Source organism: Chiloscyllium punctatum, chromosome 6 (assembly GCF_047496795.1).
Source record: "Chiloscyllium punctatum isolate Juve2018m chromosome 6, sChiPun1.3, whole genome shotgun sequence".
In the NCBI taxonomy this organism is placed as follows: Eukaryota; Metazoa; Chordata; class Chondrichthyes; order Orectolobiformes; family Hemiscylliidae; genus Chiloscyllium; species Chiloscyllium punctatum.
Window position 1 is genome coordinate 81,566,526 of NC_092744.1, and position 17,116 is coordinate 81,583,641.

The 17,116-nt window shown below is 40.5% G+C and overlaps 1 protein-coding gene across 1 annotated transcript in view; it reads left to right on the forward strand.

Annotated features, from left to right (window-relative positions):
* The window catches only part of stk25b (serine/threonine kinase 25b), an 88,419-nt gene that overhangs the window by 40,098 nt on the left and 31,205 nt on the right, over window positions 1-17,116 (forward strand). Inside the window, exons 2-3 of the mRNA XM_072573081.1 lie at window positions 1,535-1,765; window positions 13,478-13,534. Of these exons, the coding sequence (XP_072429182.1) occupies window positions 1,535-1,765; window positions 13,478-13,534 (288 nt within the window). The remainder of the gene's footprint in view (window positions 1-1,534; window positions 1,766-13,477; window positions 13,535-17,116) is intronic.

The window sequence follows — 17,116 nt, forward strand, 5'->3', positions numbered from 1 at the left end:
CATGTAAGAGTTCACCACTTAATAACAGTGATGGGTTTCTAAGTATACACTCTCACCTTGTTGGGGCACATTGTTTACCTCAACTCGGAGAACCTGGGTGAGGGTTAGCAAGGCTAGAGACTTAGGGTTTCCAAGTCTGTCGTGGGATATTGCTGGGGTCTACGGAGGTAGAAAATGTGTGTCTTACTGGTTCAGGCAGCTGGTCAGCCTCCTATTGCTCCCACAACTACTTATGGCACTGGTTTACAATGGAGAATTTCAGAGCCCAGAGATTGATCTAGCCTTCCAGATTCCATTGAATCTTCCTTCGGTTTCCACTTTCTCCCTCCCAGCAGTAATTTGTCCTATGTAATCGTTACAGCCTTATTGTAGAGTGTAGACCTATTGAGCCAGAATATGTCCTGCCAACCATGAAGCAGCTCTATTTGCACGTGTTTCTTATATAGAAGATGGTTAACTTGATTTATGAGTTTAAACTCTGTCAAGGACTTGAATGCATAATCCATTGGACAAGAGCACAGCACTCTCAGAAGCATGAGCCTTTGAACCTCTATATAATTTACTATCCAATCAGTCTATTCCAGTGATTCATGAATATACAAAGATCCCATAAAGACTGCCTGAACAAGAGCTGCCCATTCATACAGTTTGCTGGCTAACATTCCTCTATGAATCTCCTCAAAATGATTGATAAACTTATTATTTTAATGTGATCAGCATCTAGAAGACTAAAGACAGAAGGAGGCATGTGTAAGTTTGCTCTAATGGCCATTGTCATTCCCTGTCTGTCGGCATACTCATTGAGGTTTTTTTTTCCAATTTATTCATGGGATGTGGACATCACTAACTAGGCCAACTTTTATTGTCCATCCCTAATTGGCCAGAAGGCAGTAAAAAGTCAACCACACTGCTGGGGCCACTCGTAGGCTAGACCAGGTAAGCATGAGATTACCTTTCCAAGAGGACATTAGTGAACCAGATCAGTTTTCCTGGCAATGGTGTCATGGTCATCATTAGACTCTTATTTATACATTATTATTGAATTCACATTCCACCATCTGCCATGACATGATTTAATCCTGGTCTCTGTATCAATCGTCTAGCAATAATGCCACTGCCCCAGTGGGAGTTAGTCCTTGTTTTATTGAATGATAACAACAGTGGTCGGTGTGTGCTGATGGCCTTCTACTGTTTCTGTGTTGCACATTGCCCAAAACAAGGTTTCATTGCACAGATTAGGGAGGCCGTTTGACTCCCTTGTCCTGCACTTGTATGTTGAAGAAAGCATTGCTCCAGATTTATCTTCTATATTACTAGAAGTTGTCAAATCTGGATCAAGAAACCATTGTAGTAACCCAACTCTATCTTATACTTGATTCCCCTTGCAATAAATGCCAGTCTTCCATTTGCCTTCCTAATCTCTGGCTGTACCAACGCACTAACATTTTGCGATCAATCTGACAGGATGTCCAGATCCCTGTGTACTTCTTTTTGAACATGATGCAAATGTAATCCTAATGTTGATTTCTTGCAGAATGCCCGCATGGACCCTGAGGAGCTGTTTACAAAGCAGGAGCGGATTGGGAAAGGTTCGTTTGGTGAAGTGTACAAAGGAATAGAGAACAGAAGCAAAGAAGTTGTGGCAATCAAAATCATTGACCTAGAAGAGGCAGAAGATGAGATTGAAGACATCCAACAGGAGATTACAGTGCTTAGCCAGTGTGATAGCCCATATGTCACAAAGTACTATGGCTCTTACTTAAAGGTAAGAAGATTGGAGTAATAAGATAAAATCACAACATCCGCACTTACATTCAGTGGCTTTGTTGCCATCATGGTGTTTTTTTTAGTTTAGAACCTACTTTAAGGTCTTTAATATGCGCTTCTTAACTGACTGAAGGAATACAGAGAATTCAAACACCAAGTGTATTACTACAAGGAACGAAGTGAATAGATGGCCTTCCTGGATCCTGGGAAGCTAGATCTGAGCAAAAGTGGGAGACTAAAATGAGAGAACTCTTAATTGTGAACTGCCAAAGATGTTAAAGTATTGAGGTTTCTTTAATGTACTTTTTTAAGTGAGCCTCTAAAATGTTTGTCTACTTCCACAGGATTTCCCTCAGTGTTTTATCTCTGGGAATAAATCTTTCTAAATTATTTTCATTGGATGCAGAATTTGTACCAGAAATTTCACCTCTTCTGAGCAGCTAGTTTAAAGTTATTTGGGATTCCTTTATTCATTGAGGAGTACTGTTCACCTGCGAAAAACATCCACTAAACCCTGACTGTCAACATCAAAAGGTCAAAATCTATCAAAACAAATTTTAAAACTTTTTTTTCTTCCCTGTTTAATCCCCTTGAACTTGGCCTGTCTCCAAGAGCGGGATGTGAGAATTTACAAACGCCTGGATTATTTTTGTTTTGCCGAGTTGCTTTGCTCGATTCACCTCACAAACTAGTTTTAACAAGAATGTGCAAATTTTGCAGCCAATAAATGCCAAATGAGCCGGGTCTGTCCCAGTACAAAGTCCCTAGTTTTATTACATTAAGAACTTGATAGCCTTGGGCCTAGATTGTCCTTGCAAAATTGGAGGGAATCAGATGCAAATAGGGCCCGTTTAATGTCATGACTCTGTCCCGATCCATTATGATAAAGACCAGGTCAGGTGGTGAGATGGCACCCCACTCAAAAGTGATAGGTAGTCCATTAGACTCATACCTAGCCTGTTAAGCTTTATTTCCATGCTGACTGGAAATTTCCCATCTGAAGGTGGTACTTGCACTGTTAGTGAGAATAAAGATGTTTGGCATGTTAAGTGGGAGTAGGAGACAGCTCTTGACCTCATGAGGGGCATCTCATGACAGCAGTTGGGCCCAACTGCAGCCAATAGCCATCGGTAAATCATGGCAAGCATTTGTGGCCTTTTTTTTAAGTTGTTAGTGATTTTGGAGTTCAGATACTGCCACCATTGATTCACTCGCTCTTCCGCTCGCTCTCTCTCTCCATGATGAGCTGTGGGCCTGTTATTTTTGGAGTGCCCACCTGTTGTCCTCAATTGAATATTGAGCAAGCAGTGTGCTCATCAATTAGCCGTCCCTACACAGATTGCTGTTGGTCTTGTCATGACTGTGCAATTTAGGGCCATCACCCTGAATTGCTTTTAGGTGGAAACACTTGAACAAAATTTCAACTCCTGGTGTTCATTTAGTTCAGTTATATTTGACAACTCTTTCTTTGTTGAATTTGAGGTCAGTTTCTCAAAATCCAGTGGAAGAACAGACTTTCATTTACATAATGGATCTCACCAACTTGTTTGAGTATCCCAAAGTGCTTCATAGATTGAATTCACTTTGAAAAGTGTTTTTTAATGTAGTTTCAATGTAGGGAATGCAGCAACTGATTTACACACTGCAAGCTCCCACAAGCTGAAATGAGCAAAATGTTTTTGAGGTTAATTGAGGAATGTTCATTGATAGGGGGCACTTGGAGAACTGCTCTGTGTTTCATTTGAACAATACCATGTCATCTTTTATGTCTACTTGAGAGGATTTAGCTTAATGTCTCATCTGAAAGCTCGGACTTCCAACTGTGCCAGTGCTCCCTTAATGCTGAAAGGTTAGCTGGCATTCTGTGTTCAACTTCCTGGAGTGGCATTTGGACTTCTGACTTAAGTGAAAGTGTTATCACTGAGCCAAGGCTGACATTGAATTAGTAATAAGGTTTGCAAAGGCATTTTTGTTTCAATCAAGCACGGATGGCAAAGTGCGTGAGAAGGCATTGGATAAACCGTAAGAAGCAAGCTATCAACATGGGCCAGTTAGATACTTTTGAAAGTAACACGAGATATTTAAAAGTCATTTAGAATATTAGCTTATTTCTAAATGTGTCAATCTCCATTATTTTAATCACCCAAGAAGCTAGGTAGACAGTTTTCTACTGTGTACAGAACAACCTCAATTATCCAAAGAGACGGGTGGGGCGTATTTTATTCGGATAACCGAGTGTTTGGATAACGGATATGTTTTTATGGGACCATGAGATCTTGTTTGTATAATCCAAAATTTGGATAATTGGTGTTCAGATAACAGAGGTTGCCCTGTTTTTGGAACTATATTATACTTGCTTGTTTCACCTTTGTGATGCTGTTATTGGATTTATTGAACTGTGACGTCGATAAAGGCATGAAAGAAATCTAGGAATTCAAAACACTTAATAGAGCTGTTGGTTTTCCAGGCGTTATTATTTGACCTCAAAGTAAGAATAGACACTCTAAGGTATTATGGTTTGCCCGTAAGGGTAATCTAAACTATGAGAACTAAAATAATCCAAGGCAAAATTACTTCTCTTGATTCAACAGCATGACAAATACAAATAACATTGACTACTTTTGGAAATCTGTAAAATATGTTTTAACCTTCATCCTACTTTTTTTTTCCCTGAAGTTAAAACTTTTAGTTTATTCCTTGCTTGCTATTTGTTGGCTCTGTTGAGCCTGGTTATCCTTCCTGCTCCCGTACAGACCACTGCCCATTTGTGAACTGTTGTCATTGTTTATATGTCTTTAAGACAGTGTTATAAGTGGTCTAGTTGGCTGCTTCATGTTTGCCTATGTGCAGCTGATTGTTTGCCGCAAGTTATTGGATACCCTAAGATATTCTATGGTGGGTATTTTAAGAAGTGGGAGAGAAGGGTTACTGATCAATCCTCTTTAAAAGGAAGTGGCTCAAAAAGAAAGCATAGTTTATCTTCTATTCTAATCACCTGTGTGTTATCCACTAGAAATGGATGGTAGGAAAATGATTAGAATGTCTTGTAGTCTCATAATCATTAGCAAAGGGATCTCCTAAGAATCATTCAGATAAAAGTTAATAAGGTCTACTCTTCAAAGAATTCAAGTTAGTTCAAGATGATGTATTTGAAGCAAGTAACTTTAAAATAAATAATTACAACTATTTTTGAGAAGACGTTTTTCAGAAGATTCAGGGATAAAAGATGTACCATACGGCATTTGCTGCTGTATAGACAGAATATGGCTTGGACAAAATATGCCAAAATAATGGCATAGATTCTCAACAGTTCACAACAAAGCCGCATCTTTCTTAGGAAATTCAGCATGTCCATAAGGACTGTCATCAACTTTTACAGATGCACCTTAGAAAGCTTACTGTCCACATGCATGGTATGGCAACTACTCTGCCCAGGACCATAAGAAACTGCAGAATGTCGTGTGCACAGCCCATACCATCACAGAAGCCAGCCTCTCCATTTACACTTCTCATTGCCTTGAAAACGCTGCCAACATCATCAAAGAAACTTCCCACCCCGATAATGCTCTCCTCCAACCTCTTCCATCAGGTAGAAGATATAGAAGCTTGAACACACACCAACAGGTTCAAGAACAGCTTCCCTGTTGTTACTAGACTGATGAATGCATGTCTGTAACTTCAAATAATGTCAGTCTTGCATTGTGCACCACCTGTGCAGCTGTAAGCTTGTATGCCTTGTTCTGTCTAAGCACCCTATGATCTGTACGTCCTTGTTTGCTGTAATCTGCCTGTATGCTTGCAAAACAAAGCTTTTCACTGTACCCCTGTACATGTGACTACAATAAATCAATGAAATCAAATCGCATCCAAAGGTTTCAAAAGATAGACCTTGAAACTATGTATGTTATCGATCGGTCATCGATATTGGCTATAAGTTTATTGTGTGCCCCTCTATTGAGTGTTGTGTGGCTAATTGGCTAAGGGGTGATCTTATTGCAGGATTATTAAATAATGAGAGGCACAGATAGGGTAAGTAAACAATGTCATTTCCCTGGGGTGGGGGAGTCCAAAACTAGAGGGCATAGGTTTAGGGTGAAAAGGGAAAGATTTAAATGGGGCCCAAGGGGCAACCTTTTCGTGCAGAGGCTGGTGCATATATGGAATGAGCTGCCTGAGGAATTGGTGGAGGCTGGTACAATTACAATATTTGAAAGACATCTGGATGGGTATATGAATGTAAAGTGTTTCGGAGTATATAGGCCAAACACTGGCAAATGTGACTAGATTAATTAGGATATCTGTTCAGCATAGATGAGTTGGACTGAAGGGTCTGTTTCCATACTGTACGTCTCTATGACTATGTCATTGTAAAACTGAGTTAAAAATCTCACAAAACCAGGTTATAGTACAACAGGTTTATTTGGAGGCACTAGCTTTCATAGTGCTGCTGCTTCATCAGGTGGTCAGAATCACCTGATGAAGAAACAGCGCTTTGAAAGCTGGTACCTCCAAATAAACCTACTGGACTATAACCTTGTGTTGTGATTTTTAACTTTGTCCACCCCAGTCCAACACCGGCTCCTTCAAATCATTGTAAGACAGGGAAGGCAAGCAAATCACTAACAGCTGAATATTAAGATAATTCTGCTGATGCTTGGTGTGGAAACAGAGCAGTAGTGTACGTCTCCAGTGAAGAAACCTGGAATTAACCTGGATAGGGTCAGAGAAAACCCTAAAGCTTTCTATAAGTATAGAAGAGATGAAAGAATGACTAGAGTAAGATTAGGGCCAATCAAGGACAGTAGTGGGAAGTTATGCGTGGAGTCAGAAGAGATAGGGGAAGCGCTAAATGAATATTTTTGGGCAGCATTCACACTGGAAAAAGACAATGTCGTCAAGGAGTATACTGAGAACCGGGCTACTAGACTAGATGCGATTGAGGTTCACAAGGAGGATATGTTAGCAATTCTGGACAGTGTGAAAATAGATAAGTCCCCTGGGCTAGATGGGATTTATCCTCTGATTCTCCTGGGAAGCCAGGGAGGAGATTGCAGAGCCTTTGGCTTTGATCTTCATGTTGTCATTATCTACAGGAATAGTACCAGAAGACTGGAGGATAGCAAATATTGTTGCCTTGTTCAAGAAGTGGGGTAGAGACAACCTTGGTAATTATAGACCAGTGAGCCTTCCTTCGGTTGTGGGTAATGTGTTGGAAAAGGTTATAAGAGGTAGGATTTATAATTATCTTGATAGGAATAAGTTGATCAGGGATAGTCAACACTGTTTTGTGAAGGGTAGGTTGTGCTTCACAAACCTATTGAGTTCTTTGAGAAGGTGATGAGGGTAAAGATGTTGATGTGGTGTAATTGGGTTTCAGTAAGGTGTTTGATAAGGAGACAACTCCACAAAATACAGAGGCATGGGATTGAGGGTGATTTAGTGGTTTGGATCAGAAATTGGCTAGTAGAAAGAAGATGGAGGATGGCGGTTGATGGGAAATGTTCATCCTGGAGTTCAGTTACTAGTGTGTGCCGCAAGGATTTTGTTTTAGTCCACTGTTGTTTTTAAAAATGACCTGGATGAGAGCATAGAAGGATGGGTTTGTAAATTTGCAGATGACTATGGTTGGTATAGTTGTGGACAGTGCCAAAGGGTTATACAGGGACAAAGATAAGCTGCAGAGCTGGGCTGAGAGGAGGCGAATAGAGTTTAGTGCAGAAAAGTGTGAGGTGATTCACTTTGGAAGGACTAACAGGAATGCAGAGTACTGAGTGAATGGCAAAATTCTTGGTAGTGTAGATGAAGAGAGAGATCTGTGTCCATATACATAGATCCCTCAAAGTTGCCGCCCAAGTTGATAGCGCAGCAGGTGAGGCAGCATCAAAGGAACAGGATAATCGACGTTTCAGGCATATTCCCTTCTTCAGGAATAGCTTCAGCATTCTCCTGTTCCTTTGATGCTGCCTGACCTGCTGCACTTTTCCAGCAACACATTTCTCTGATCTCCAGCATCTGCAGTCCTCACTTTCTCCTCCCTGCCCAAGTTGATAGGGCTGTTAAGAAGGCACAAGGTATGTTAGCTTTTATTAGTAGAGGAATAGAGTTTCAAAACCAGGAGGTCGTGCTGCAGCTGTACAAAACTCTGGTCTTGCGTACAGTTCTGGTCACCGCATTATAAGAAGGATATGGAAGTATTGGAAAGGGTTCAGAGGAGATTTACTAGGATGATGCCTGGTATGGAGGGAAGGTCTTACAAGAAAAGGTTGAATGACTTGAGGCTGATTTTATTAGCGAGAAGAAGGTTGAGAGGTGACTTATTTCGGACATAGAAGATCATCAGTGGTTAGATCGAGTGGACAGTGAGAGCGTTTTTCCGAGGATGGTAATGGATAGCACGAGGGGACATAGTTTCAAATTGAAGAGTGCTAGATATAGGACAGATGTCAGAGGTAGTTTCTTTACTCGGAGAGTGGTAGGGACGTGGACGCGCTGCCTGCAACAGTTGTAGACTCGCCAACTTTACTGGCATTTGAATGGTCTTTGGATAGGCATGTGGACAAGAATGGAATAGTGTAGGTTAGATGGGCTTCAAATTGGTTTCACAGGGTGTCACAACATCGAGGGCCAGAGGGCCTGTACTGCGCTGTAATGTTTTAAATTCTAAATTGAAATTGTGGTGTGGGATTATGAAACGAGTGTTCTTTGGAACCAAAGCAGAAATAGCTGGAAAATCTCAGCAGATCTGGCAGTATCTGAGGAGGAAGATCAGAGTTAAAGTTTTGGGTTAAGTGAAGCATTAACTCGGATTTCTCTCCACAGATGCTGCCTGTTGAGCTTTTCCAGTAATTTCTGGTTTTTGTTTCTGATTTCCTGCACGTCTTTTGGTTTTTATTGTGTTCTTTGGAGTCCATTGTCCAAATATATGCTACCCAACAATTGTGTGTTTCCAGAATGACCATGAAGGCTACAACACAGAATTAGTAACTCAACACTTGCAGGAGGTGCCCATGGTTAAGACAACAGTAGACAGGACAATAATGTATGCAGTTATCGGAAAATATGTCAAGCTAGGTTTTATTTATCATCAGTTCATTGGAAAATCAGCGAGTCTCAATGTTTAGAATTTGCTTTATAAAAATACCAAATACCTGAGGAATTGAAGTAGGAGTAGACTGCACAGGCCTTGAGCCAGTCAGTGTGATTGTGCCAGATCTTCAACCTCAACTCTCCTTCCCACCTTTTGTCTTTCTCCCCTGGTTCACTGAGAGAGCAAAATCAAGTCTATCCCAGCCTTGAACATATTCAACAAAAGAACATCATCCAGCCGCAAGGTAGAGAATTCCAAAGATACCTGAGCATCTAGGTGAAGAGATTTTCCTTCATCTAAGTCACAAATGATTGACCTCTTATCCTGAGGCTGAGGTCTGCATTCTGGATGGCTAGGTGTGTTTATCCTGATACACCCTGTTAGAATCTTGTCAATCTCAATTAGATCACCTCTCCATCTTCTAAACTTTGGAATGCATCAGCTGAATTTGCGCAGCCTCTCATCATTCATCAACCTTCTTATCCAATTATTTAATGAGTGTCACTGAACTGCATCAAATGCGAATATATTCTTCCTTCGATATGTACACAGTATTCCAGGTGTGCTGTCACTGAAACTCCACATAATTATACGTCCATCTCTTTGCCATATAGGCAAATTACAAACTAGGAGCAGGAGTAGACCATTCAGCCCATCAAGCCTGCTCCACCTTTCAATAAAATCATGGCTGATCTGTTGTTTCAGTTTCCATACTACCACTTATTCCAGATAACCTTTGATTCCTTTGCCTCATTAGAATCTTAGTGTTTAATTACCCCACCTTCTCAATGTTCTGAGACAGTTTCAAAGTCTCACAACCTTCAGGAGAAAAAAATAGATTTCTTTATGAAATGGAGACCCTCAGTTTTAAAACAGTGTTCCCTAACTCTGGATGTAGCCTCAGGATGAAGCATTATTTCCACATCCACCTTGTCAAGACCATTCAAAGTCCTATACACCTCCGTCAAGTCACCCCACACTCTTGTAAATGCTGGCAGAAACTAGCCCAGCCTGTCCAACGTACCCTCTAAAGACAACCTGCACATTCCAAGTATCAATCCAGTAAACCACTTCCGAGCTGCCACTTATATTTTTCCCTAAATAAAGAGACCAAAACTACACATGGTATTCAAGACATGGCCTCACCAATTCCCCATTTAACTGGTGTATGACATCCTTACCTTGATGTTCAATTCCTTACAAATAAAGATTAGCATTCCATTAACCTCCTGAATTACTTGCTGCACCTGCATACTAATATCTTGTAACTCATGCACTTGAACACTTTGACTCTTCTGCACTGCAGAATGCTGCAATTGTTCTCCGTTTTGGTGGTAATTTGCTTTTTAATTCTCATTTTACCTACAAAAGTGAATAATTGCACATTTTCCCACGTTTTACCCTATCTGCCATTTGCTTTTAACTGTTTGCAGTACCTGCATGCTAACCTTCAAAAGAGTTTTGCACAAGCATGACCAAGTCTTTCTGAATATCAGTATGTAAAAGCTTTGCCCTTGTAAAAAAAAATCCACTTTTCCTGATACAATAATAGTAATTTATTGTTGTCTTTATGAAAATACAGTGAAATGTATATAAGTTGCCATAAGCTGGTGACATTTTAATTAAATTGTAAAAAGGAATAAATCTCTCAAAGTTGGGGCAAATTTTATTTTTTGTCCCATCCAAGACTTCTTGAATTTCCTAAATGGCTATGGAATGCTGCCACACTCTGCAGCCATAAAAGCTGTCCCTGAGGCCACAACACCCAAGGAATAAGCAAACTGAAGCAGCTCCTGCCATCGCTGACCAGGCTCAGAACGCCATCTCTGTTAAAGCCACCTCATCGCTGCTGATATTCCAGCCAATGCCATAGCCGGGAGACTGACCCATTCTCAACTTCCAAGGACTGATCGACCATCCAAGCTTAATTCTCGAAGACCGAGGGATCATTCACTCTGCCACCATTGCAGCCTCTGCTGGAACATCAAAGGAAAAGGAACCAACCCAATCCATCGACACTTGCGCAGTTGCTCAAGCCAGGACAGCCATAGCCATGAGGAACGGACCAGATCTGCTGCTGAACTGCTGCCCATAGCCACACTTCATGACCAAAGTGCAGAAAGAAGAAAAGATCAATTTGATTCGGAAGTGAAATGAATAGAATAAAATTAAAGGAAGAAGGGTACAGTTGCTCATGCAAGAGGGAATGCATGGGCTGGGAGCTCGAGCACCACCTATCTTCTGCCTCCACCACCTTCAAGAGATTTTTGCCTTCAATAAAATCTGCTCCTTTTTTTTTGTTTCAGTCATTGTAATCTGATATAAGCTTTATATCTGTGTATATAAATTCTATGGTTTCACATATTTCACAGCTTTTCTTGTTTGACTGCAAAGGAGTCTTATAAACATCCAGTCTTTGACTCATTAAACTATTTTATGTCTCTTCACAAAAAAGTATTTTTAAACGAAAATGTCAAGAAAAATTTGAAATTTAAATATCTTGACTCTGGGTATAAAAACTAAAGCCAAATCCAGGCTGCAGAGAAGGAAAAACATTAATTATGGTACTCAAATACATAGACCAGTTTAATTTAATTCATAATAATTATGAAATATGTATTTTTTTCAGTCCTATAATTATGTTGGATACTTTACAATTAGTCTGTGGTTTCCAGGCTGACAGCAAAACATGGCTAGCTTTCACTAAAATATTTGGGACTTCCAATTGGCTCACCTCAGCAAGGATAAGAAATGCATGCATGACCGAATTAAAATGAATAGATTTGAATTGTAGTAACTTGACATGTCATGTGAAAGAAATTTAGATTAATTTAGAATAAATTTGTCTCTTTTGGCACAATTGTGATCTTCTCAAAAATAGCCATCAGAAAAATTGTTATTGAAGCTTATTGAAGATTCTGAATAAATGATCTGCATTTAGAATGGTCATTTCGGCCAAGTCTTTTAGGTTTGCTAATTACTCTAGCCAAATAAACAATAAAATTCAATTTAATGTTCTGAATTCATAGTTATTTCATGAGATGTCAATCTATTGTATGGTGTCCAGAACCCCTGTAATTGTTCACCTTTGAGGCAATTTTTGAAAACAGATAAGTAATTTAAATTCAATAAATAATGTGAAAAATATTTTATCTGTCATGAGTATGGATGGAAAAAACTCTAAGCAAAATGTTCATGTTTAAAGATGCTGAGAACATTTTCCCTACTGTACTGAACGGAGTTAAAAATCACAGAGCACCAGGTTATAGTTCATCAGGTTTAATTGGAGGCACACTAGCTTTCGGAGCAGCGCCCCAGTCCAACACCGGCATCTCCAAATCAAGAGTACTGAACTGAGGGTCTTTAATTCGGGACCACCCTCAACGCTGGGGTGAAGATGCGTACTGACCAAGAGAGCAGAGTCAGGAGTGAAGGAATAAATGGGGTTTGGATGAAGTTGCAGCGTCAGGAAGGAATGCTGTGAGTGAGCAGAACTTCGTGTTTGTTAATTCCTGTCTCTTTGACCAAGCTTTTTTGACTCATCATTATTATTTTTCTGCAAAACCCTTTGGAATTTTTCTTTCCATTAAAGTGGCTATATAAATATTAATTATTGTTGCAAACTTTCCTTCATCTCAAAATGAAATTGGTTGAATAATGTTTTTTTTTTAATCTCACCTTGGTATATCTTTTGCTTGAAAGAAAATTGTGCACTTTTATTTAAAAGTTGCTGAACAGAATGTGAAGTGTTTTAACCCTCTGAATGTTTACAGTTCTGTACCTCAGTGTCTCGCACATCTGCGTTATTCTATGTTCTTTCCAGCGCTCCACTTTACTCTCTGTGATAGTCAATGCAGTTCTGAAAATACCATACCAGACTCAAACTGTTAACTAAAAATGACAAGAATAGCAAATTCTGTAAATCAGAAACAATAACAGAAGTTGCTGGAAATGCTCAGCGGGTCTGGTAGCATCTATGGAGTGAAATCACAATTAATGTTTAGATACCATCCATTCTGAGGAAGGGTCACTGGACCTGAAATGTTAATTCTGTGAGCATTGCCACATACGTCTGTGGAGCAGTATGTCAAATTTTTGTCCTTAAAAATTGTGGTATTCTTTGAAACACTGAGCAATGCCATGAGGAATTTTAAAACACATCATGTTCATTGCAAAGACACGTGGAATCGGCTGGAGCAGCTTCTCAAATCATTCATTCTCTGTCCCTGTTCCAAGGAAGTGTGTTCTGCCAAAGGGACTCTGCCAAAAACATTATTAGCCTTTGTCTTTCTTTCATTTCCGTGAAATAACCTTGTTCACACTAACCTTTCTATCCCTCATGGACACTTCAGAGGTAGTCAGGTTGGGATTAAGATCAATAAACAAAACTAGACTTCAGAGCAGTGGCCTGGATTTTTGGTGTTACTGAAATGTCCTGGTGCCCAGGTTTTACATCCTTCAAGACTTGAAATATTCCACCTAATTGAGATTATTTATTGGCTACAGAACTCAACGCACCATAGAAGGCCACTTGCCTGTTTGCATTTTGTCTAAGTTATGTGCAGTTTATATAAAGATCTCCTTTCTTCTAACCTAATCATAATTATTTTATTCACTCTCAAGGGCACCAAGTTGTGGATAATCATGGAATATCTGGGTGGGGGCTCTGCATTAGACTTGGTGAGTACTGATTTTTACCATGGTGCGGTTTTACATTTTCTGAATGAGCCCTAAGCCAAGAGGCAAATTAGCAATGTTAGAATACTGAGCTATAAACCACAGGTTGATCTTCAATCCCACATTCAAGACTTGAAACAATGTCACAGGAACAGTGTTGCTTCACTGAAGGGCTGAGTGTTTGAAGCCCGGTACCAGGTTTGACCTGCTAACTGCAGCACATGAGCACTTGACTGCTAGCCAGATGATGTACATTTGAATCCCAGGCTCAGTGTCACTTTACCTGCACTGAGAGAGTTCTGGTTCCCAGATCTATAAGCTGCCAGTTACTCACTTTAATGCGCTATTGTCCCTGATGAGGAAGTAAATAAGCATGCTGCCTTTAATCAGTGTTGTCTCGTGGTAATCTGTGATTTGCTATGCATTCACACAGTAAGTTCTTTGACCACCACGGCTGCATTTGCAATCTGTTTCTTCTCTCTTAATTCATAAACGATGAAGATGATTTTGTTTCTTGACTGCTTAATGGAACTGCAAGGTTAGTAGCTTAACAACGTGACCTGGAATGTCGAGAGTTTATCAGAAAATGGTCCCTGAGCAAGCTGCTCAGTCTGAACGTGTTTAGATGTGGAAGATAATGATGACCTTCCATGTCAAGGCACCCATTTGGGTGGAGATGCGCAAGGATACCTGGTCCAGTGGAACCATGCTTCAGAGAGACACTCCTGCTTTCACCAGGGGAGGAGGAAATATTCAAAAGCTGATTTGCTAAACTGAATTACCTTGTTTTGCTTTCAGCTCCCACCTCTACAGATAGATAAAGCCAGCATAGCTTTGGAGAAATAGAATTGTAATTTTGGAATAATCTCCATGGATTTATTCCTGTTCTAATATTTTCCAAAGCCTTTTTTGTTTTGCCAGCTTTCACCTACTCGGGGGGTGGGGGTGGGGGGGTGGAAATCATTGTCCATTTGTACCACAGCAAGTAATCAATCAGGACACTGCTGCTTTGGACAAGTGGCTGTTATTTATGAACTTTGACAATGTTTATTAATGGTGTTTGACCATTTGGAGCATCATCACCAATCCTGGTCATGTCGTCCCCTTGAATCCCTATCTGTACATCTATCCATCATAAGAACAGAGATGGGATATTCACTAGTTATGCAATGTTCAGCACCATTCACAGTTTCTCACATACTACCAAGTATCTGCTGCTGTTGGCCTTTCAAATGTTAAAGATTTTGAGTTTGAAGGTACTGTCAAAAGAACATTGGTGAGCTACTGTAGTGCACCTTGTAGATTCTAACACCAAGCCATGATGTGTTGCAGTTGGAGGGAGTGAATGTTGAAGGTGCGAGAAGTCATCAGTGTCCAAAAGCAGCAAGACCTGAACAACATTCAGGGTTGGGCTGATAAGTTGCAAGGAACCTTTGTACCTCAAGTGCCAGACAATGACTATCTCCAGCAAGAGAGAATCTAACCATCACCCCATGACATTCAATGTACCATAATTGAAAACCCCACTGTCAGCATCCTGTGATTACCATTACCAGAAACTGAGCTGGACTAGCCATATGAATACTGTGGCTACAAAAGCTGGCAATTCTCTGGTGAATTTGTCCACCGTCTACAAGGCACAAGTCCAGGAGTGTGATAGAGTTCTCCCCACTTACCTGAAAGGGTGCAGCGCCAACAAACTCAAGAAGCTCAACATCATTCAGGACAAAACAGTCACTTCATTAGCACCTCACCTAACACCTTCAATATTCAATCTCTCCACAACGTAGAACCGTACAGTACAGGAACGGGCCCTTCGGCTGATGATATTGTGCTGAACACGACGCCAAATTAAACGGATCCCTTCTGCCTGCCCTTGGTCCATATCCCTCCATTCCTTACATATGAATGTGCTTACCTAAAGGTCCACCACCACCCTGGCAGCATATTCCAGGCTCCTATCACTCTGTTTAAAACAAAACCTCGCCCCTCGCATCTCCTTTGTACTTGCCCCAAGTCATCTTAAATGCATACCCCCTGGTATTGGACATTTCAACTGAGAAAAAGTTTCTGACCATCAACCTTATCTATGCATCTCATAATTTTATAGACTTTTTTTCAAGTCTCTGCCTCAGGGAAAACAGCCTGAGATTTTCTAGCCTCTACTTTAGAGTTCATATCCTCTAATCCAGGTAGCACTGTGCTAACTCTTTTCTGTACCCTCTCTAAAGCCTCGACATCCATCCTGTAATGTGGCAACCAGAATTGATGCAATATTCTAAGTGTGGCCTAACCAAAGTCTTATAAAGTTGCAACATGACATTCTGACTCTTACTCCATTCCCCGAGCAGTACAGACAAGCATGCCATATGCCGCCTTTACCACCCTAGCCATTTGAGTGGCCATTTTAAAGGAGCTATGGACTTTAACCCCAAGATTCCTCTGTACCTCAATGCTGTTCAGGTTTCTGCCATTAAGTATATACAGAGGAACCTCGATTTATCCAGTATTCGATTATGCAAATATCTGATTATGCGGCAAGATTGCAATGTCCTGATGCTCGGCTAAAATATGTGATCCAGGATTCAATTAACCAAACGAAATGTTCCCCACCCAGGTCCTTCGGATAATCAAGGTTCCACTGTACTTATTCTTAGCATTTGATCTCCCAAAGTGTAGTACCCCACATTTATCCAGACTCAACTCCATCTGCCATTTCATAGTCCATATCTGCAACTGAATGATATCCCACTATATCTTTTGACAGCCTTCTATATTATGCACAATTCTACCAATTTTTGTATCACCTGCAAACTTACTAACTCACCCATCTACAGTTTCATCCAAGTCATATATAACCGCAAACAGCAGAAGTCCTAATACAGATCCCTGTGAAATACCTTCTCCCTAGTTATCCTCTTGTTTTTAATGTATGTTTAGAATGCCTTGGGATTCTCTTTAACCCTACTTGCCAAGATAATTTCATGGCCCCTTCTTGCTCTCCTAACTCCCTGCTTGAGTTCTTTCCTGCTTTTTTTATTTTCCTCACGGGCCGACTTTAGCTTTGTAAACTTTGCATACCTTCTGTTTTCCTTTGACTAAATTCACAACTTCCCTCGTTATCCAAGAGCCCCTTACCTTGCCATCCCTGACCAACGTTATGGAACATGCCAGTCCTGAACTCTGATTGGCAGGTCTTTAAAAAGGTTCCACATGTCAAATATGGACTTGCCCAATACCAGCTCCTCCCAATGAGCAGTCCCTAGTTCCTACTTAATACTGATAGAATTTGCTCACTCACAGTTTAGTACCTTCCAGCAAGGTCCTGATTTATCCTTCTTTGTGCCTATCTTTAAACTGAAAGGTCAGTCTCCTGGCCAGGCTTATTAGCCAATGTATGGTCCAGTATGGACCCTCCTCTCTCCACACACTTTCAAGAAATCCTTTTGGATGCACTTAACAATTCAGCCCGTCTAAGTCTCTTGCTGAAAGGGAATCCCAGTCAACATTGGGGAAGGTAAAGTCACTCGCAATACAACTCTGCTGTTCTTGCAACTTTCCATAATCTGCCTACATATTTGTTCC